General features: G+C 41.2%; 1 protein-coding gene across 3 annotated transcripts in view; it reads right to left on the reverse strand.

Moving 5' to 3' along the window:
- Nucleotides 1–23536, reverse strand: part of SNTB1 (syntrophin beta 1) — a 158536-nt gene that overhangs the window by 38858 nt on the left and 96142 nt on the right. For 2 of the 3 annotated variants that reach the window (XM_034763539.1, XM_034763537.1), the window contains exons 3-4: nt 22354–22561; nt 13673–13717 (exon numbers count right to left, since the gene is read on the reverse strand). In XM_034763539.1, coding sequence (XP_034619430.1) covers nt 13673–13717; nt 22354–22561 — 253 coding nt within the window. The remainder of the gene's footprint in view (nt 1–13672; nt 13718–22353; nt 22562–23536) is intronic. The other variant, XM_034763538.1, reaches the window with a different exon arrangement.

Raw genomic sequence — 23536 nt, forward strand, 5'->3', positions numbered from 1 at the left:
GGTTGAGGATTTGGGGTAGAAAGAGGTGTGCATGTTGTGAGTATTATTCCTATGGTAGAAAGGTCTTTTAGAAGAGGAAGATTTTGCAGCATTTCCCAAAGATGGACAGACTCTGGATTTGTCTTCCGGAAGTTCATTCCATAGCCTGATCCCCTCGACCACAAATGCTTTGTCCCCAACTCTCAAGTGCCTCCTCTTGGGCTCTGTGATCTGCATTGTCCACTCCGTTGCAGTAGATTGAACTTTGATCTTTAATGTAGCTGGGGCTTAATCCTTTAATTGTTCAAACATTATGATCGAAGCCTTAAACTGGCACTGGAAGTTGGCTGGGAGCTGGTGACAGGAGGTCTAAGCCATGGAATAGGTAAGGCAGCCACAGTCTGTACAAACTGGAGCCTGAGCATCATCCTCACATCCAGCTTCAGATACAGTGAGTTACAATAATCCAGCCTGGAGGTGACCAGCGTATGGATCACTGTGGGCAGGTCCTAATTTGAGAGAAAGGCATCATGTTTTCTAGCCAGCCGTTGGTTTTCAACCCCATGCTACAGAGGAAGACAAAACCAAAGGTCACTGCCAGTATGACCTGAAGAAAAATTCCTTCTCGACCCCGCATATGGCAATCAGTTGGACACTAAGTATGAAAGTAAGACCCACCAGCCATGCACCTGAGAAAAAGAATTCTTAATACCACCTCAGAGCTCCATCCCCTCCTGTCCTGTGTCCCATTTCCAGTTATGGCCCTCTCTGATACTTCAGAGGAAGGAGACAAAAAAGAATATGTTGAGGAGAAACATCCCTTTCCTGACATCTACAGGTAGTTCTCCCTTTCCAACCAGCATCATGTCAGTCTTGCCACAGTTCTCTGTAGGCCAGCTGCTCTTCACCCAGGAGCTAATAGCCTATAGGCATTCTGGTGTTTTAGTAGTGATGGTGGTTGGTTCAGCGGAGAATGAGATATATAGTCCTGATACGTAAAATTTCACCTTACTCATTTCATTAACAACCTTAACTCTGACCTACAACGCACAAACTCTTTCAGTATATACATAATTCATTGTACACAATGGATGCCATATGTTATTAGGTAAGTGTGTGTTGCATGTCAGAGATAAGGCCATTGCTGATATAAGTAAGAGGCAGAGTGGAGCCACAGTAACCCTAAGGGGAGCTGAAGAAGGGATTGTGCTTCAAACTCTCCAGTGCCTAAGGGGGCTGCAGAAACTGGTTGCTTCCTCTCCCTGTGCACACACTTTTCTGGAGCATGGTGTAGTGGGATGGGTGGTGGGGTCATAGCCTTTGGGGACACATGGAATGAACAGGGATTGCAATCATTTGTGGCTCTTATGTAGGGAGTACAAAGGGTGGGGATGGAGGGAGGGCTCGGTCTCATTAAACTCAATATTAAAATTCCCAGTGACTGAAATGGGAATAGAATTAGAAATCATTACATTACAAATCACAACCACTGGAAGAAACACAGTAGGAACGGGTTGTTTCTTTGCCATTGTTATTACAATGTCTCAAAGACTGCAGTCTGGAACACACTGATTTGAGTAATTTCAGCTTAGCATCCAATGAACAGTAATCCAATTAAAAACACCAAACAACCCACAGTGAATTCACGATAATTCTGGTGTACACAAATTAATTACTTGCAGAGTGCTAATAAAATCTTTGCACCTGTGATGGGACATATCAGGGCTTTGTGGCCACTGCTAGAGGCCCCACTGCTCTGCTACGCTCCACTCCAGGAAGCAGCAAGATGGGAGAACAAGAGCAGCAAAGGTAGGTCCTCCAGTCCAGCATAGAGAGGCCTCACTAAAGCAGCCACCTTGGAAGCTCAAGAGACCCATTGGCATGGGTTAGAGGGGCTTGTCACAGCCAATAGAGCCCAGCAGGCTCAGATGGAAAGGAGCTGCAGGACCATAGAGTTCAGTTTCTGGCTGGGACCAGAGGGGCTAGGAAGGGTTTGCCTCTCTGGCCAAAGGAACTTGAGGGAGAATCAGAGTTTATTTTCTGGCTGTATTTTGCTAAGCTGGGTTTGCACTGAGGGAGAGGACCTAAGAACTGTAACCCTGAGATAAGGGTGAAACTAAAGGGGCCAGGTAGGAATAGGCGCAGGGAAGAAACAGCAACATATTGCATTGAGCAGTACGGGGCTGCCATTTAAAGAGTCCATAGGTTGGAACCCCGAGTAGTAGATGGCCTTGGGGTCCCTACCAGCGACAGGTAAAGTAGCATAAACCACAAAAGGGGATATACCTTATTTGGGATCCCAAGAAAGGGCTGAATTTAAAGGAGCCAGAGCTGGAGCCAAAGACCGTAGGCAAGGGCAAATAGACGGTTTAGTTATTGGACTTTTTAAAACCCCGGAAGGGGTTCATTTGGCCTTTGTGACTTGGCTGGATGCCCAAACCATTTAAGATCTACCCAGGTCAATCATTAGCCCGCAGAGGGCACCAGGGGTGAGAAAAGGACTGTGATACCACACACAGCTGTTTGGAAGCACTCAAGAGGTGAGTCCCCCTCATAATACCATACTACACCAACAGGTCTTTTGAGTAGGACACACACTTCACAGAAACATAGAAACATTCTAGAGCTAAGATTTTTTTAAAATCGGAGTCTAAAGTTATACTCCTAAATAAGTGGCCTAATTCTGAAAAATCCTGAGCACCCAATGATTCCCATCAACTTCAATGAAAGCTGTTAGGTGCCCAGCACATTGGAAACTAAAACCATTTATTTTGATGGCCACATCTAGAATTTAGGATTTAGAAGCTTAACTTTAGTCTCCTAGTCTCACATCATTGCTACGTGTATAGAGTCCTTGGTTACCTGGTTGCAGTTAATGAGCTCTTCTCCACACAATTAAACTGGCAAAGCTAAGTCCCTAGAGGACTTCATAGAGACTCCTGTGTCTTTTCCTTCCCCGGTGACAGGAGCTCTTGTTGGGATAGGTTTTATTTTGATTTTTTTTTCCTGGAGGGTGAGGACGGCCTTTTGGGGCTAGAAATAAGTGTGTCTGTCCACACTTAGAAATAAGTGTGTCTGGCAATCTCCTCTTTCCTGTGGTATAAAATTCCCATTTCTAGGCATGCAGGGTCATACAATATCAGATCTTAAACCTGTCAGTTGTTCAGAACTGAGTACTGCCGATGCTGGGCCTGGGGCCACTGTAATTTTGGGGAGCTACGAGGGTGAGGATTCCACATTTGATGAGAAAGAAGGAAACATCCTTGTAGCAAGATTTTTTTTTTAAAAGATGCAGCTGTTATAAGCAGCTCAGAGGTTTGGAATGTTAGAAGAATTATGTCCCACAGGGAAATGGGTTAGGGGCTAGAGTGCAGAAGGTGCATGATAAATGCCTGTTATCACCGAGTTCTGTAATTTATGATGTGGAGATCATCACCATACATATGGTATATCCACACACAACCATCCTCTTGTAAAAAATGCTACAGGATCTTTAATGACTAATCAGTACTGCCAACCTTAAGCAGTCAAAAATCACAAGCCAGTCCCAGAAACCCATGAGACTGGCTATGAATGTATGATTTTTCTGAAAAAAAATCCCAATAATATTAGGGTTCTTTTTTGTTAGTCTTTTGAGCCTTTAGGCTGCATTTGCTTTACATTTTCAACCTTTTTTCTGCAACCACAAAAGCGAGAATTTTACCTTATTTTTCCCTTTTACTTTTTTTTTTTTAAATGCAAGCAGAGATTTTCACGCACTCTTGATTTCCAGAACAGTGGCAATTAGAAGTACACCAAAAATCATGAGACTTGTGATAAACTCACCAGAGTTGGCAAAACTGGACTATAAATTAGGGTCTCCATTTTTACACCTCATTCAAATGAGATAATATATCTAACATCATTGTTGGGCACCTGTTGAGTATGCATTCAGTTAGAAGTATACCATCTACTGAATTAACATTGCTCCTTTCTGGAGAACCTTGGCTCTTTGTGGGGCATCACTGACCAGGCCTGATGCTGCTTAGCTTATTAGATATGACAAGTTCACAGCCCAAAGGGCTATGGCACCAATCTTTTAACTAATCAATTATCTGTGATAAAACATCCCACCTCAAGAGCTTGCTACATTTAACAGGAACTATGAATATTCAACATAGGTGAATTAGCAGTATGATTATAACGAATCTTCTACTTGGTAGTTATCTATGCTGAGTTTTAAATTAGCCACACATGGTACTAATGGATTTAGTGCAATGCTATGTTATTTCATAAAGATTATTAAACTATAGACCATTAGGAATGTCAATCTTCAGACTTAAGTTCTATGAATATCAACAAATTACATAGTAAGAGCAATGCAATTTTGAAAGTTGATGCTTTTAAGCTATATTTTTAACACTTTCACTATGTGACCATAGCATTTAATTTCCAGAAAGGACATTCCTACTGAGCACCAATCATCTCTCTGGAAGAAATGTTTTAGAGGAATAAAATAAAGAACTTGTCTAAGCAGATGACATGGAGCTAAGGTTTCACACATATTTTTAAGAGTCACCACTGATGTATATAATTTAGTAACCTTAACAGTTTCCTGGTAATGATATCATCTCTTCTGTTTCTCTTTGCAAATTCACCACATCTCTAAACAAAAATGTGTGAGATACATATCTTTTAATCAAGTTGGTTTCATCAATAGAGGAAACTTTCCTATTGTGAGTTAATAAATCATAGTACATAGCAAATGCCAGGTACATTCAGAAAGAATCAGCTTCAGTATTCACAGGATTCCCTAACAGTTAAAACAAACATAGATCAAAGGTCACCTTTCAAGCCACATAAAAGTGAAAGACAACGTAGAGCTATGTGTAGAGAATCATCATAAATTCTGAATTCTTTATTCAAATAAAGCTCCTATTGAAGTAAAAGGAAACTCTGAGTAAAGACTGCAGGAATTGGTCTGTAGATAATAAAACCATAAAAGGCCATTTGTGCTATCCAGTGTGATCATCCCCATTGAATACAGTGCATGGTCTCGGAAAATGTAGTTCCAATGATGTCTTATTTAGCCTGTTCTTGGCTGTTCGTTGTGATGGTACCACAACTACCTCTCTTGATTAGTTTGTGTCACTGTTTTCAATTGCTCAGATCTTTCTCCTAATACATAACAAACTTTCTTTCCTTCACACAGAACCATTGCTCTATATCCTCCTATCTTCCGAGACTAAGAATTATTCCTTTCATCCGATTATACTCTTACTATGAAGGTAAATAGGAGTTCCCTCTTTTATAGACTTTATGGGACTGAGTCTCTTCTCACATAAAATGCTGTAAATCAAGAAGAACTCCACTGAATTACACCATTGTAGAACTATGTGAAAAGAGAATCAGAAACTACACGTACCACTTCCTCATATATCTTGTTCTCCAATTATGTGTTAATTTGTTGTCCTCAGTGTAGTCTCCAGTTTTTTTATATAGTCCTTTTTAAACTTTAAACCGACTGCATGCCACATTCCCAGCGTAGTCACAAAGCAGTTTTTTTAAATGTGATTTCTCCTATTGGCTTTTAGTTTTCCTAACCATGTGGAAAGTATTAAGTATTTGACAAAAAAAAGAAGCTATCGGTGTTCTTTTTGCAATTAATTAACACAATTCTATTACTAATTGTGTGAATGAGCTGAAAATCAGGTTCCCGGTCTGGCATACATGTATTCAAAACTAAACATAACTACAGATAAGTTGCCTGAGACAAGTGACCAAGGAAAAGAGAACAGCTGTGTAGAGACTTTAAGTACAGTACAACCTCAGAGTTACGAACACCTCAGAAATGGAGGTTGTTTATAACTCTGAACAAAATGTTATAATTACTCTTTCAAATGGTTCCAAATGAGGAGTGTGGTTGACTGATCAGTTCGTAACTCTGGTGTTCGTAACTCTGAGGTTCTACTGTAGTAGCAGCCAATGGAAAGATGGATGGTCCATAGGACCAGAGGGGCCTCACCCTCTCATCTCACAAGCAGACCTTATCAATTGATCTTTGATTGAACTTGGATGAAAGTGGATTTAACCCTAACTCAAAGGTCTGTACCAAGGGGAGTCAGAAATGGGAGTGAGGGGAAGAATCAAAGTGTATAGCGTTTTACACTGGCTTAATTCCACTGACCTCAGAGGAGTTACTCCTGATTGAAGTTAAAATCAAGCCAGACATCCCTAGTTATCTGCTACACCAGTTTAGGATAGAACAGCAGCCTGACTGTCACCTCTGAGACAGGTAGGCACTTTCTTGCCTTTTCTTTTTTGTAACTATCTGTACAGTAACCGGGGCTAAAATCAATCCATCAGCCCACTTTTCAGATCCACCTTGCGTGTCCAAGTTATTCAGGTTTACAGGTGCATAACAATTATCAGATAGTGCTTGGTTCCTTGCAAATATTTTTCAGAATTGTTCATTCTTTTGGATATTATCCTAAAGCCACATCCTATTTCTGCTGCCTATTCTGGTACATGTTCAGGCAGTTGTCAAAAGCCATTTGAACAGAGTAAGGAATAATTTTTATTCAATGCTTTTCTTGACTAATGGAAAGAGATGTACATGACCTCAGAGTGCAAACAGCCCTTGTTTCCTATCCTAAATAAAAAAAAAAAATGCAGAAAAACTAAGACTCCTTTCTTGGAGATCTCCTTGTAAAAGCGAAAAATTAACCTCAAAGTTATAGAAGGTTCAGTTGGGGCTGGTTTGGGTCTTTCAAACGAGGGACTTTATAAGAACTATCCATGCACCTGTTTTGACTCAACATTCTCATCTCTGTGCTGACTGAGGAACCAGGTTGGAGCAAACAGCCTCTTCACCTCAGCTTCACTTCACACATGACCATCATAAGCTCTTTCCTCCACTGCCCTCTCCTCCACCCTCCTCTCTTCGATGCTCCCTCTTCTTTCCCTTTTCATTCCATTTAGCTTATCTCCTCCTGAGTTCCACTTAAACCTCACCCCTCCAAAAATTCCCCATAGAACTAACATGACATTTGCCACCATCACATTAATCTCCCTGCTTTTGTGTTATACTCCTTTCCCCTTCCTTTTATCTATGTAGATTGTAAGCTCTTTGGAGCAAACATTGTCTACTACTCTGTATTTATACAGCACCTAGCACGATGGGGCCCTGTTCTCGGTTGGTTCCTAGGCACTGCCATAATAAGCATGATTATTAAATAATCATGGTTTAGTTGGATTTTTATACCCCAAATAGTAAAACACCACAGAAGAAAACAAACTCTTACTCAGCTACTCAGGCAGCTTCTCTTGCCCCCACCCCATCTAACCAGAAAGGCCGACTATCTCAAGAGAAGCAGTCCTCTGAGAAGATTTCCCACTTCATCCATCCAGCTGCATATGTCCCGTCCCTCTCAAAGCTGATCTTCCTTTGTGACATTTCTGCCACCCAGGTACTAACTGCTCCAGTCTTCTCCTGTTGCCTGTGCCTTGAGCTCCTGCCCTACACCCACACGTAGAGGATGGATCATTTGATGATTGCCTGTTCTGTTCATTCCCTCTGAAGCACCTGGCATTGGCCACTGTTGGAAGACAGGATACTGGACTCAATGGACGTTTGTTCTGACCCAGTGTGGCCATTCTTACGTTCTAAAAATGCTTCCCTTACTGAAAGCAGTCCAAAATGCCTTTTACATGTGGTGGGGGAAAGAAGCACAAAGGGTGGGTGAAGTGAAGTGAGATCACAGGATATATATTTATTTACATAAATAAGTGCACAAGCTTTTCCTTCCATAAGCTTTCTGCTCAACATTTCATTTTTTTTAATTAGATTCCCCCCCACAAATGTCATTGATGTTACTAATATAAACCAAACAAGAAGGTATATCAAAAATGTACATCAGCATTCTAAAATGTACAATTATTTTTAGTAAGAGATCAGTAAACAGACACTTGCTTGGTACAACTTGTTCAGCAGGAACCTATAAATAAGGGAAAAAACCCACAATACGCAATATGTTCACACAGCTTCAGGAATGTTCAAGTGTGGCCAAAGTGCATAGCTGTTGGAGCCTGGTGATTAAAAAAAACAGGTGTTTCCTGCCAGTAGCCTAGGTTACCATATGAGAACCCAAGATATACAGTCATCTAAATAGCATCTGAGAAAAGATTTGGAAATGTCTATTTGCTTTCAGAGGTAATGCCATAGACACTGGGAGCAGCAGGCCCCAGCACTTAATGGAAGGAACGTTTTAAAAAAGTGTATGCACACATATGAATATTTATTCATCCTCCTATTAAAAACTTCTTGTTCTCTGGCTGTACATACTTAATTGTGAGGTCAAAGAATATACAATGCTTTCCTGACCAAATTCTCAAAAGCAAAATGTAAATTTGTGTTGCATGCGAACTCAATTTTTTCAATTTTCCCTCAGAGGTCATGTTTTCTAGACCTTTAATCATTTTTGTTGCTCTTCTCTGGACTTTTTCCCAGTTTGTCCACATCTTTCCCGAAATGTGGTGCTCAGAATTGGACACAGTACTCCAATTGAGGCCTAATCAGCACTGAGTAGAGCAGAAGAATTACTTCTTGTGTCTTGCTTACAACACTCCTGCTAATACATCCCAGAATGATGTTTGCTTTTTTTGCAATAGTGTTACACTGTTGACTCATATTTAGCTTGTGATCCACTATGACCCCCAGATCCCTTTCCGCAGTACTCCTTCCTAGGCAGTCATTTCCCATTTTGTATGTGTGCAACTGATTGTTCCTTCCTTTGCATTTGTCCTTATTGAATTTCATCCTATTTACTTCAGACCATTTCTCCAGTTTGTCCAGATCATTTTGAATTTTAATTCTTTCCTTCAAAGCACTTGCAATCCCTCCCAGCTTGGTATCGTCCGCAAACTTTATAAGTATACTCTCTATGCCATTATCTAAATCACTGATGAAGATATTGAACAGAACCGGACCCAGAACTGATCCCTGCGGGACCCCACTCGATATGCCTTTCCAGACTATGAAGCACTGATAACTACTCCCTGGGAATGGTTTTCCAACTAGTTATGCACCCACCTTATAGTAGCACAATATAAGTTGTAGTCCCCTAGTTTGTTTATGGGACGGTCATGCGAGACATTGTCAAAAGCCTTACTAAAGTACAGATATACCACATCTACCACTTCCCCACTATCCACAAGGCTTGTTACCCTATCAAGCTATCAGATTGGTTTGACAAATCCATGCTGACTATTACTTACTTTATTATCTTTTAGGTGTCTGCAAATTAATTGTTTAATTATTTGTTCCATCTGAGCAGCTTTATCTCGAGTTCACATGCAGCAAGCCACAGAAAACTACTAACCCTAGCAGTGACCAAACCATTCACGTTCTGTGAACATTATAGAATATAAAGGCTGATTGCTTTTTGGGCTGATCCTTTTCTGTGGTAGTGGGACCATACATTAGCATAAATGGTTTCCTATATAATGCATTGCCAAAAAACACTCAATAAGCAGTTCAGGGATGTGATATTCAACAACAATGCTCATACTCTTCTTTTTGGCACTATCCAGTGTACGCATTATTACAAAGACCAAGTAGATCTTCTATAATTAAGGTTGGATTCAGTTTTTCACTTAAATCAGGTATTCAGCCTCTGTTTTGAATGAATAATACCATATAGTTTCCCCAAATTTATGCACATGATCTGCGAGTAGATTTAAAGTAAAGTAGAGTAAAAATTTACAGGATTTTTAACTACATTTATTTGGTTTGAGTTAGAACGAATTTAAAATGGAACCTTTATGAAAAAACTTCCTGCCATGTCTCATCTGTTTTTGGACTCTTTTCACTAACCAATTCATAGATTTTTAAAACTACAAGGGACCATTATGATCATCTAGTCTGACCTCACAAATAACACAAGGCATAGAATTTTACCCAGTAATTCCTGCATCAAACCCTAACTTCTGGCTGGGCTCCGGCAAATATTTCAGGAAAATATCCAATCTTGATGTAAAGACTTCAAGTGGCTGAGAATCCACTGTCCATTTTGGTAAGTTGATCATCTTTTTCCAATGCAAATGTTGAGTAGGGCTGAGGGTTAGGAGCATATTCCAACCTCATCTGTTTTGAGCTGTCATTTGAGCTATTTGGTATAAGTTGTTCTAATATTTAATTACCCTCACTGTTAACAATTTAAACCTTCTACCTCGTCTGACACTGGATCTCATTATGCCTTTATCAGATTAAAAAGGCCACTATTCTATCAGAAATCTTCTCTCCATGAAGGTGCTCACAGGCTGTAATCAAGTCACCTTTGAATCTTATCTTGGATAAGCTGAGTACTTAGTTTTTGGAGAAATTATGTTGTGATTAAGCAAAGTTATTAATTAATGTAGTGAATCTTTACAGTTATTTTCACAATTTGCCTTTGCACAAAATGTCTGTCATTTCATAAAAATCAAGGCTGCCCCTAACAAGGATGGCCAACATCCCCTATGGTTTCCAATGACACTGAAGCCAGAAGATGCCCTCAGGGAGAATGGCCACAATTTTACTAAAGGCTTGGTATGTGAAAGTGAGGTTTCCCCTAATAAAGATGGGAAGCCATCTCCCATTATTTTCAATGGAGATGAAGCCCTGGTGAGCTCAACAAGAAAGCATTCCTATGCTGTATGTTTAGAAAACTAGACAGGAAACTGTAAGGAGATTCTATGCAAAAACCTGGCTCAGCCAGGTGGAACAGCAGCCGGGGCTCCTGGGAGAGGGAGAGCTGTATGTCAAGGGCAAGAAGAAATTGTGATCCAGTAAGGCTATTTGCCCCGAGTCTTATCGTTGGAATCTAAGATTTAATCTAAGATTTAAGTAATATCATCTAAAACTTGCCCATTTTATGGTTTTATGCTGGGCAGCATTGATAACTATGCTATTTTTCCCACATTCCCTCTGGGCAGGACTGTATGATAGCTTGTGACTTTGTAAGGTACTTTGCTATATCTGGTTAGGAAGAGAAATGCTGGAGAGCAGCAGTTCCCAAACTGTGGTCCAGGGTCCACAAACAGCAGATAGGTCATAGGATGCTGGCTCCTCCTTGTTCCCAATTGGTAATCTGCTCATCAAAGATGTCACTAATACTAATTCTCCAGGTAAGCGATTGCTGTAGTTGCCATATGTAACCTTGATTTATGTGTTCCCAATAGTTTAAAAATAAGAAATAGAACCAAACTGAGCTCCTCAACGGTCAAGCTTCTGGGGCAGTTAAAAATAATTTAACTTAGTGGAGGACTGTGAGTGACATAATGAGTGATAGAATTAAGACTTTATTAAAGAAAATTAGTTAAAGCAAACAGGCTTTCCAATATAACCATATACTGCATGCGTCTGACAAAGTGGGTATTCACCCATGAAAGCTTATGCTCCAATACGTCTGTTCGTCTATAAGGTGCCACAGGACTCTTTGTTGCTTTTTGCATTGATACTCACATTCTAGGATGAAATGGTGTATGTTGGGGTGATTAGTCCCCGGATGAGTAGAATGAGTATATAACTTTCTCTAATGGTACCTTGGTGGTGGATGAGCATGCTAAAATTAGCATACTGCCCTTGGTATAATCATAATACCCCTTAGTTAATTAGCATTAAGCCTACCATTTACCATATCTGTATTTTCACTACCACAATTAAATATTTTCTACTTTCTCACTGGCTATTTCACATTAAACGTCTTAATTAACATCTGCATAAATATCATTCTAATAACTATCGATACAGATCCCATTCTTCTAAAATATTCACATTTTGTCTAAAACACTCGTTAAAACCAAAACACATTTATAACATGACCTGGGATTATGTCCTAACTTTTCTCTCACTTGCTTCTGAATTGTCTCATTTCACTTCACTCATGTTTTACTAGGTCTTGTTATCAAACCCAAATTTGGGCCCAAAAACCTACTCTCTACTTACATTTCAACACACTTCTACTTAACATAAGCAAGCATCACCTCTACAGGGCTACACACAGGGATGCTATCTGATCACGGAAGGGAGGGAGAGAGCCCACAAGACATTCTCTTTAGTAAGACGTGGGTAAAAACTGCTCTCAAAATCGTTTCAGGAGCCCTACTAGAGAGCTGTTTGTTGTTCAATGCTTCATGATTTTCTATCTGACTTCCTATTTCAAGCACTAACATTCTTTCAGCCTTATTGATAAGTTTTTGTTGTATTAAAGTGATGGCTTGGAACGGTCTGGGAATCTGTGGTCGTATTTATTCCACCTTTGCATGTCTAATATATTCCTGCAGCTGGATGTTTAAGGCTTATACTCATCCCAGCATTCTTTGCTTCATATTCATGTGGTTAACATGCAATGTTTGTTTTCTTTCCTAATCCTTAAACTGGGGTAAATGGCCGGGAGTAACAGATTGTGCATGTTGGGATTTTTGCCCATGGCTCTATGTGGATGGTTAACCAGCTGCCTGCTAACAAGGCCATGTGGGTAACAATCTGTTACTAACTTGGGGCCAAATCCTAGCGCCCTTACCCAAGTGAAATTCCTGTGGACTCGGAGACTGAATATGGAGTGCAGGATTCGGCCTCTGTTTCTCAGTGAACTAGTGTCTTCAGAATTAGTTGCTAACAGTTTGAATGCAATGGGTCAGATATGAGGTAACTCTATTGACTTCAATGGAAGTACTTTGGATTTACACTAGTGTAAACTGAGATCTGGCCTGTTCAATCCAGCACCATTTCTCACAATTGAGCAAAAGCACTTCCATATAAACTAGCTGATAATGTTCTAGTACCTCAACCACTGATCAAAGTGGCTTTTTCCTATGAAGATGGAAGGCCCCTCCTTGGTAAAATATTGATACATGTGTGATCACGTTTGTCAAATGGAAATCATAGCCCTGCTCTAAAATGCCTTCAAATCCAAGGAGAATCATTGTGTGGTAATCAGACAGCCTTTAAATGTATTATTCAATGGCTGTTTCCCAAAGCAGCTTCCCCTTTGGTAGTAAAATCATTACCTTACTGTTTAAACGTTCAGGCTTTAATCTCTATTTTACAGTTCATAAAGCACCTTTATGATGCAGAGATTTTTTTTAAACAGACAGAAGATGGCTTGTTTACATTCTACTCCCTTGATTACATTCTACTCCCACAAGCAGTGAACCAGTGACATGTACTACTGTTTTTAATTGCACGCTTCTATTAAGATGCCAGCACAGTGCGTCTCTTTGAAGCCCCGGTGTGATTTTGCTACGTGCTTGGCATCCGCACAGTCAGGTCTGAGGTTAATGTGTACACCATACAACTCATTAGCTGCATGTAACTATCAGAGCCAAAAATCAACATGATTGATCCAACAATATGTTTGGTCTTGGGACTGAGCCTCAAATGAGGTCTTATCAAAAGCAAAGGTCAGCAGCTTGGCACAAATTATGCTGCACATATTAAAAGCTTTTCTTTCAAACTATTCATTAGGGAAGGTAAGAATGACAACTAATATGGGCCTCATTAAAAACTGAGAAGAGGAAACCCCTTGGAGAAGACAAGGAGGCTCCATCACTATCAATTTGTTTTTCAGTCTTTCGCTAAAGCTTTTATTTATGTTACAGTAAAGACAGTGGAGTGCTTAAGCAGGAGGGGAGAAAAAAATAACACTTCAGGGGAATTAATATAACTCATTACCTTTCCAAATGAGCAGACAGGATAACTTTGCAGCAAGAAATCAGCCTATAGGGTTGAAGAATTTGGGGGGAGAAGGGGAAATGGGGTTAAAGCACTTCTGTCTATCTTTCCTATCATAAAACAAATAACTAAAATAAGCACACACTAGTATTGGCTGTGGGGAGTGGAGGATATAAGTGAACTTTTCAACTAATGACAGGTTTCAGAGTAGCAGCCCTGTTCTTTTTTCAACTAATGGATTCCTTTCAACTGCAGTCCTTTATGAGAATTTCACACAGAACTAAACTGTTCTTGCTGCAGAAGGTCCCTGTGACCAGTATGCCACAGTATACTATTTTGCATATGGCACTGCCATGTTCTCACCTTCCATTGTGACCGGGAGCATTGAAAATGCTGGCAGTGGAACAATTAGGTTAAGAAAGAAATACTGCCACACTGTCTCCAAAGTTTTCTTGCAGTATAATTGTCTAATGGCTCATTTTTGTTAGGGCTGTCATGGTATTAGGGTATTTTCTTTTTATAGGATGCAATAACAGGGTAAAAGCCTGGAGTTAATAGCTTTAGGGGAATATTATATAAGCAGAGGTTGATGGCTAAAATTAGACTGATTTTGTAGTCTGCATTGAATTAATGTCTTGCCATGTTGTAAATTATAGTGCATGTAACTTTTCCCTCACCATTATATTTTTTACTCTCATATTTTCCTAAAGGTCAATCCAATCATTCCAGCAAGCAAACTTTGAGTCAGAATTTAGTTTCTTTTCAGGGTATTTTCAGAAAAAATTGTTATTTTCCATGTCAACTCGTTTGGCAAAACAGACCCTTTGGACTCAACGGTCTCTCCGAGAGCCAATGCAGTGCTAGGAGATGGGCTCTAGCAACTGTAGCCCCCGACCCAAGCAGAGGCGGAGGGAAGCACTATGCATGTGAAGGACAAAGCATGCATAGTGCTTTGGGACCATGCTTGGCACACCCACCTGTTTACACCTACGTGACAGGTGCTGTCAGCCAGAGACGGCATCTGAGCAATATAACTGGTGTGTGCACTGGCAGGGATGGCCAGGGCCCTAATCCAATGCCCACTGAAGTTGTATGGTCAGAGTCCCATTTACATCAATAGAAGCTGGATTAGGCCTATACCCCCAACAGGCCCAGGCGCACGCTTCTGGTGTTAAGGACATAGTTTTTAAAAGCAACCTCTTTTTACATCAATTTTTAGGTGCCTATAGAAATATAATTGCCAAACAGGATCAGAACTGTGGTATGGAGGGAACTTGCCTTCCCCCAAGATTACAGTGAAACTTTGCTGCTTGCTCTGCAAGTGGTTGCAATAGGGGTTCCATGCCTGGGGGAGGCTTTGAAGAACTTACCACTGGCTCTATGCCACTGGTCTCAGCGAAGGGAACTTCCATGCAGCCTTCTTAACCATCTTGGCATGGCCCTCACTGACACACAAGCTGGCAGCCTGCTCAGTTATCTCAGCATGGACACTGTTCGCATGCAAGCTGGGTGCCTGGTTTCTCTGTCTTGGCATGTACTTCACCCAGACACCAGTTGGGAGCTTTGCCTTTGGTGCAAGTTTTGCCCTGGTGACTGTGTGTGTGTGTGGTGGGGGGAGGGGACTACTCTCTGTCCAATATTTCCAAAGTTGGGGGATTGGGACAGGGATGCTTCTCCTCAGAAAGCCAAAGGGATTTTTTTAAGTTTAGCAGTTTGGCTTTAAGACTTTTCTCCCTCAAATCAAGAAACGGAGAGACGTTTAGCTAAAAATGTCTCTACAACCCAGTGAAAACTCTGCTCCAAAGGGAGCCATCGTGTGCGCCATCTGGAGGCGGAGAATTACGGAGAGTTCTCCTGTGAGGTGGTCCTAAACCCGGGCTCAGAGTAAAGATCTGCTCTGCCCCTTACTGCCACTGGAAGACTGTCTGACACAGAGGGGACCAAGAATAGCATAAGCAAGTACACTCAGGCAAAAATAGCTCAGCCAAGCAGCAGTTGAGGGTCTTTGCTACATAAGGCAAGAGAGTTAAGTAAGCTATATAAGGCAGCAAACTGGGAGAGCCATGCTTTGATCTAGACGCGTGTTCGTCAGTCAACAAGCGTGCCCCATCTCTAACACACTTTAAAATGTTTTAGGGAAGCAACACAGGCAGTGTGGTTAACAGTTTACATCACACTTTTAAAACATGAGTCTGCATTATGTGATGAATTAGTGACTGTACATTTGGTAACACTTATTGATAGGAACTCAGCAAAGGGATGGCTCTGCTGAAAACAACTTAGTTAAAGTGGCTCTCTCTTTTAGCGAGGACAGGGCTTAAGCCATTTGTGAAAACTATTCTGATCTGTGCTTCATGTGGGTGGAGTACACGAGACTGGGCACCACAGAGCTATCTGTGGGATGAAGCACAGACCTTGCTTCAGCCAGGTGATATTATTGAACATTTATATTTCAGTAATGCCTAGAAGCATCAGTCAGATTGCACTAGGCCGGCGTTTCTCAAATCCGTCCACCCTGGCCACATGCGGCCACCAGGGACTTTGCTTGCGGCCACAGGCTCCTTGGCGGTGATTGGGGAAGAGAGGTGGGGAGGGGAGGGAAGCAGCGGCCCTTCCCCCAAAGCCAACATCAGGGGTTGGGCCATGCCCCCCTCTGCAGCCAGAAACACTGGAGGAGCAGGCAGCTGGTGTGAGTTTCCCACCTTCCTGGGACCAGTGGAGGGATGGTTTAGTTGGGAATTGGTCCTGCTTTGAGCAGGGGGTTGGACTAGATGACCTCTTGAGGTCCCTTCCAACCCTGATATTCTATGATTCTGGCTTCAACCCTGGGGTGGCAGGCTCCCATGGGGCGGCGGGATCTGGTCCCTGGCCACAGGACTTCGGCCCGGACCCGCTGGCCCCCACTGCCTCCCCTAGCCCATTGCCCCTGGCCGCACTGCTTCCTCCAGCCCCCCCAGCCATTGCCCTGGCTCCCGCTGTCTCACTACCCACCTCCTCATCCAGGGCTTAATTTGTCCCCCAGCTTGCCAGGGTTTGGTAAGTTTGCTGTGAAAAGTGATATTTATATGTTTTGTTAATATCTCCCAGCTAGCTGGCAAGTCTGCTGCTGTGAAAAATGATATTAACAAACATACAAATCTCACTTTTCATAGCAGCAGACTTACTAGCTAGCAAGTCTTTAAAAAAGCAAGCAAAAAAGCAAAAGAAACAATGACAACAAAAGCCAAGAATATGCAAAGCACCCTACTTTGGTTTCTATTCTGTTTAGGTTCAGTAGAGAATAGAGACAACTGTACATTGTTTGTATTATTGAGTTTTCAAAAAAATCCCAAACCCTTACATAAATAAATTAAAATGATTTGGAGATGTACATGTGCATATTTATTTGTTTTTCCAAAAGTTAATGAAGTATTTTAGGAAAAATTGTCAGAGAGGCCACCAGCAAGAGTTGGTGGCCGCACTGTGAGGCCACCAAAAGAATTGTTGTGAGAACCCCTGCACTAGGCACTGTGATATGCACAGAAGCTGTTAGCAGTAGTTTAATAAAGGGAGCTATATGCTACAGCTCCAGAGGATGAGACTGAAGGTGGAATTAGAAGGAACACTTCTCCTAAGATCTCTGCAGAGGCAGATAGATACCCAGTTTCCTTCTGCAGTTCTCTGCACCCGTTTCCACTGCGGTGCTCTCTCCAAGCAATGGGTCACAATTTCCTCTTTCAAAATAAATACTTGATTTGTTCACAACTTTAAGTATATCTTCAGCAGGCCAGACTGGCTTCTAATTTTTACTACATGTCCCTGCAAATTCTGTGGGCACCCACGGGAATTCATACAAGACAGATATTCTCCTGGTCTGGAAATTGTAAAAGTAAGCAAAATATCACAAACAACATAACCCTGGAATAATTTTGCCCACCAATGAAATGCAACTTCTTCTGGGTCTGAAGCAACGGTAGTTACAGACCCAATATGCAATATTTTAGGACAGGAATGAAAACTATTGCTGTAAATTAAGCCATAGGGAGAACTCAGAGCATACATAATGTAATTACCTGTACTGGAATTTCGCTAGGGCATTGGGGCTAATTATGCAACCCTTGTGAAAAGTGCTGTGGGTGATACGTAGGGTCTGATTTTTAAACTCAGACTGCAGTTTTGCACTTGCAAGGCACAGTAGGCACAAAAACTAGCATTTAACTACTCAACTGTGCCCAAAAAAATCTGTTGTAAGCCTAGATGTGCCCAGAATTAACTGCAGGAACAAATCTATCACTGCAATTAGCTGTGAGAACAAAACTCTACTTGCAAAAATGGAGGCCAACTTTAAAAATCAGGCCTATGAATTTCTATTCCTTTTTTCCCCCCTCATCTCTTCTGATCACTCACCTCCCTGTCCATTTTTTAAAAATATTAATCATACCATTCATATCCATCTTCCCCCATTATCCTTCTATTCACATCCTGCCACTCATCACTTCACTATTTGGTTTAGCTTTTATCATCATTTAGCTAAATAAATGATAGGCACAAGCATGGTAAGGCTAGCATAAGGGGGAGGGATAGCTCAGTGGTTTGAGCATTTGCCTGCTAAGCCCAGGGTTTTGAGGTCAATCCTTGAGGGGGCCACTTAGGGATCTGGGGCAAAATCAGTCCTGGTCCTGCTAGTGAAGGCAGGGGGCTGGACTCTATAACCTTTCATTCAAGCTCCCTTCCAGTTCTAGGAGATGGGACATCTCCATTAATTTATTTAATTTATGTGTGTTGCCCAAATGAAGGAGAGAGGGAGTCCTGACAGTGTGGTTAATGGCTGCTCATTCTGTAGTCAGTTTCTCTAAATATATCCATCAATCAGGTGCACCAAAAACTACCAAAGTCTGATCTTCTCAACACTGCTTCATCAGGGTGGATAAATCTGACCTAGGAAGGAACGCCATTGAACCTAGAAGAGGCAATTACTCTTCATTTTACTTCAGGTTTATGTGTTTCCTAAGCAGAGGCTGGTCATTCTCCCAGATAATGCAGTCTGTTTATGTAATTGAGCACTATGCTGTGCTGTTTTACGAAGCAAACAACCAAGTTCTGGAGTTAATAAGCTACAAAGTCAAGCAAAATGGGGCAACAGTAGAGCTCTCCCTGTTCTTATACAAGTGTTCAAAACTAAGTGATCTAGCCAGGATTTAAAAATCAGTTTCTTGTTGGGGAAATGTATAGGATTTTTCCATTTTTGTGAGATAAGTAGCAGGAGTTTTATCACTGAGGTGAATGGGAGAGTGTATAATGCTGCAATGAGGTAATTATAGATGGGGTTTATCCACTAACCATCTTCAAGGGCATATGGCATGGCCTTCCTCATTGATAACATTTTCACCAGATGTGTGGAAGAGAATAAATGAATGCAAATTATAATTAAAACAAATTCAGCAATATACCCAAGTCTCCTATGACAGTGAAGGAAGAAAAGCAGATGTGATAAAGTGCACTGTGCATGTTCTGCAAACTTTTTTGGGAAGCACTTAGATGTTATAGTGATGGGATCTATAGAAAACCTTAAAATAGTCAGCATTTCATTCATCCAGGCAGAAAGCATGTTGATTGGTTAGAGGAATTATGGCATATTAGAAGTCAAAGGTCATTTTGGCTTAAATGAAAAACACCACAGTGCTCTCTCATGACTTTCTAGCAATGTACCACTGGCTCCTAGTGTGACTTTGCTTAAGTCCCTTCACCTCCGTGTACCATCTATAAAATGGGGCTGCTTAAAGAACTGATTAGTCAAAATTTGTGGGGGTACAACCGCAATACCATATTTTAAATTTCTATTCTAATAGTAGCGTTAGCTTATACCCTCTGGCATTAAAAGACTGAATACATGAAGGTGGTTAAACCAAAGTACCTAAATAGATTATTTTAGGTTAGATAAAAACGTTTTAACTACATTAAAGGTTTTTTTTTTCCAAACACATTTTATTATCATGGTTATTCTAAGATCCCCATAATGGTATCACATTTTCACTGAGGCTCCCCTTTAGTTCTTTAAAATGTACCAAGTCAGTACTGAAAATCCATGACCGCAATCCAGGAGTAGAGTAGCAATACGACTCTGCTGCTGCCTGCTTGTTTCACTAACCAGAGTGTAAATGAATGCAAAGCAAATGGGAACATGGACATGTTTTCATTTGAAGTCCAAAAATGGGCTCAAGGGAACTTTTGTGCCATTTGACTAAATCTTGTTTGGACAGCTTGCACGTTTCACAACCGGAGTGTTATGCTCCATTCCAAAGGATAAGAGAAAACAGGAAAACAGATAACACAGCAATATCCAGTCCAGTACTGAAGGAGACAGCTGTGATAAAGGATATCTCACATATCTTAATTCCAGTACAATGATATGGTTATCTGACTGCAGAGGAGTCTGAACATTCTAGAATATATTAGCACACTTTTCATTTTAGAGATATCATACACTGAAAAATAATTCCAATTTACTTTGCCAGTTAGGTGATTTCTTCTCCTTTTCCTCATTTGGGTATGTTCTCCTCTCACATCCAACTACTGGATTTTGACAACAATAATCTGCCTGCCTTCTGTTAACATGTGCCAAATACTGGAGTTAAGATCCAGTGGGCAAACCCAAAAGAAGAATCATCTCCTTTTTTTAGTTTCAAACATTATTAGTATTATCGTGGACCTTATAGCAACTCTTACATTTAAGTTGCCTAATACATGCTATGATAAAGGATTCTTCAGACCTCTTCTTTGAGAAGCATTAAACACTTCTATAGTTTGCAAGAAGCTTTTGAAGTTCGATGCCCCCAGGCTACAGAAATGCATTTTCTAGGTCTGCATTTATAAGTTTTGCCAGCATAGCTATGTCAATTAGAGGTGTGATTTTTTTTTAAGATATTACTGTGCAAACCTAGCAACAGGGACACATGCAAGACTGGATTATTGCAACTAGTTCCACCAGGGCTGAACCAAGAGGCCTTCCAAAAGCTGCAACTATTGGCTGTATGCAAAGGCCACTACCCTAAGCAGACCTGGCTGGCATGAGCACATTTAGTATGTGTGTAAAGGTCCCTTCCCCTTCCCCACCAGGTAGGAATTTCTTTTATGTATTATTCTGCCACTAAAAGGCTCTCAAAAAGGGGCATGAAAAAGGAGCGGGACTGTAAGGGAGAGGGACATCACCGTACCCTCCTGACCACTGTGCTTGCTAATCCCATGGGTCTGATTGATTAAAGAAAGAAATGAGAGGGTAGAAGAGAAATCAATTGCCCACCAGTCAAATGCAGCCCCCACTTTAGGGTGGCATAGGGAAGCTATTTTGTGCCAGTATCACTGCATAAAATGTCAGTGTATTTTCAGAATGGATGCGCATCTCTTCTTTATTTAAATGCTAGCACGTCCACAGCGTGCGGTACTGCATACCTGCTGTGCTGCTAAGGAACTGTCTGCAATTTCACAACTCTCCTTTATTCTAATCCTACTATGTGGTGATGTTGATCACAAATGCTTGAATAGGGAAAGGCACTCTGCAATGTATTCTGAGAACATGCAAAATATGATGCTTTAAAGTGACCTTTTAACCTGCTCATCTTTAACATGGATATTTACTTTAAACATATCGATATACCATTGCAAGTTGTGTAAATGTTCTAATGCAGAACAGCTACATTCACCTAGAATTGGGAGACAATCTCCTGTTCTGAAGAATACAGGCCTGGCATATAGAGGTGTATGCCTTCAAAATGGGGTTACAGACTCACAGATGATAATAAAACTTTTCATGCACAATAACTATTGGTGTTTTGCCTCTTATTCGGGGAGATGATTCGGAAACAATAAGTAGCCAAACATATTCTGTGTTCAAAGAGTTTTTAAAATGAGTGGAGAAAAGGGCGGCTGCCCTGATGAGCCCAAAGCTGCCAACTGTAAATTTCAAAGTTAAAATTCATTAATGAGGTTCAACAGTTCTAACAAAGAGCCCTATTATGGTGAAATTCAACCCAGAATTTTATGTGGTATATAGGCCTCAGGCTGGCTCTCTACAGGGTGAGCTTCACCTTAAAATAAACAGCAGGGTTAACGATCATGGACTTTTACTGGCTTTTCTAAGCTTGGATGGAGCTGGGAAAGGTATCTGAAAAAGTTTGCCTCCTTTGCCTCCTTATGAAGCACTAATACACCACATGTGCTGCTGAGGAAATCAGGTGTCTTTTTAAGAACACTGTAAATCTATAGCCCAGCACTGCTAGTGGAACCATCAGAGCACACAAACTGTTAGAGCGTAAAGTAGATTTCTGGAGCTCTGGCACTGAAATAATGTTGGACCTGTTCCCTGTGCATGCCTGGATTTTTTTCTCACTACATCAATGGTTCTCAAACTGCAGCCCATGGACCACCAAAGGTCTTCCTAGTGTATGCAGATTTTAACATTTGAGAGCCAAGCAGTGGGAGACAGAAGGGTAGGGATGAGAGGCAGGCCCCTCAGAGGATCTGGTTACTAAATGGTCTGCAGAAGCAGAGAGTCTGGGAACCACTGAGTTAGATAAGATACAACAGATCACAGCAGGCACAATCAGAAGCCTTCGTAAAAGCGAAATAAAAACAAATATCTGATTCAGCCTCTACTTCCAGACACACAGAGAGCTTAGAAATGAAAAAGAAAATATGTCCATTACCTTTTCTGCAAGCCAGCCTAGATGCCTAATCTCTCGACTTCCAGCGATCCCGGTTTTACCCAGCTGGTCTTTCACCTCTGAAATCACTCTGGGAATAAGGTCACTCACACTGGAGTGGATAGCATTGAACCAGGCCTGGGCTGTGGCTGAATCCTTACTCCTTAGAACCACAGTGTGCTTGGCATCAGGAGAATGGATTTCAAGAAGCCTAGAAAAACAGGAGGGAAAATGTTACTTTCGCTCCCAAAAACTTGGGGTAATTAATTGACTAAATATACTAAGCTGATTTACAATAAAGCCATTGAGTTAACAGAACATGAGCAAGGTCTTAAACTAAACTTACCTTGACCGTTGTTGAATTTAATAGTATTCAGCCTTAAGGCTTTCAGCTCTGGTGAGGTTATAGTTGTTGCTCCTTTGAAATACTGATCCTTAAAGGTGACTTGCAGGGCTAGACCCTGCCTCATACTTCGAACTTCAGTGGCAGTTCCAAGCGCAGAGTGGCTAGGTTAGAAGGGGCATTCATTTGTTACTTAAAACATATATTGTTGTTTTTCAGGTCCCATGAATTTCCAGCCTGCTGTGGATCATAACCTCCTGCCTGATGCGATGCCCCAGCAAGCATTATGCTGGTGACATGATACCCTCCATGAAACCCTGATGGAGACTAGAGTGTATCGATAAGGGTTAGGCAACTCTCTTCTTTTTCCAGTATTACAGATTTTCCTGCAATGATCAATACACCTGTTATAAACCCTACAGAAGAGTGCAACAAAGAAATAAAAAACCTACTACCTGATCCTATATAAGGGGACTTAAATGGCGTTCCATTGTGAGCTTGATGTCACCATCAAGCAGGAGCCAGGAGCCCACACTGATTCAGATTTCATGGGAAGTAAAGTAACAAATGTTCTGAATGCTCCCTTTAGACCCTGTTCACACAGAACGGGAATGTGTTAGCTATAACCATATCAAACAATGGTTCTTGCTAGCATGGAGATGGGTACTTTTTCCTGAGAACCATGCCCCGCAAACCATAATGTGGGTTGCCACCTGTAGTTTCAAAGTACAGTTTAAGACAGTTTTCTGTCAAAAGAGACATTTCCTCTCCACACTGGTCATGGGAACTGTGCCAAAAACTTTACTAGCAACAACTGCTTTTAATGTGGGCTGTCTCATACAG

Source organism: Trachemys scripta, chromosome 2 (genome assembly GCF_013100865.1).
Source record: "Trachemys scripta elegans isolate TJP31775 chromosome 2, CAS_Tse_1.0, whole genome shotgun sequence".
NCBI classification, from domain to species: domain Eukaryota; kingdom Metazoa; phylum Chordata; order Testudines; family Emydidae; genus Trachemys; species Trachemys scripta.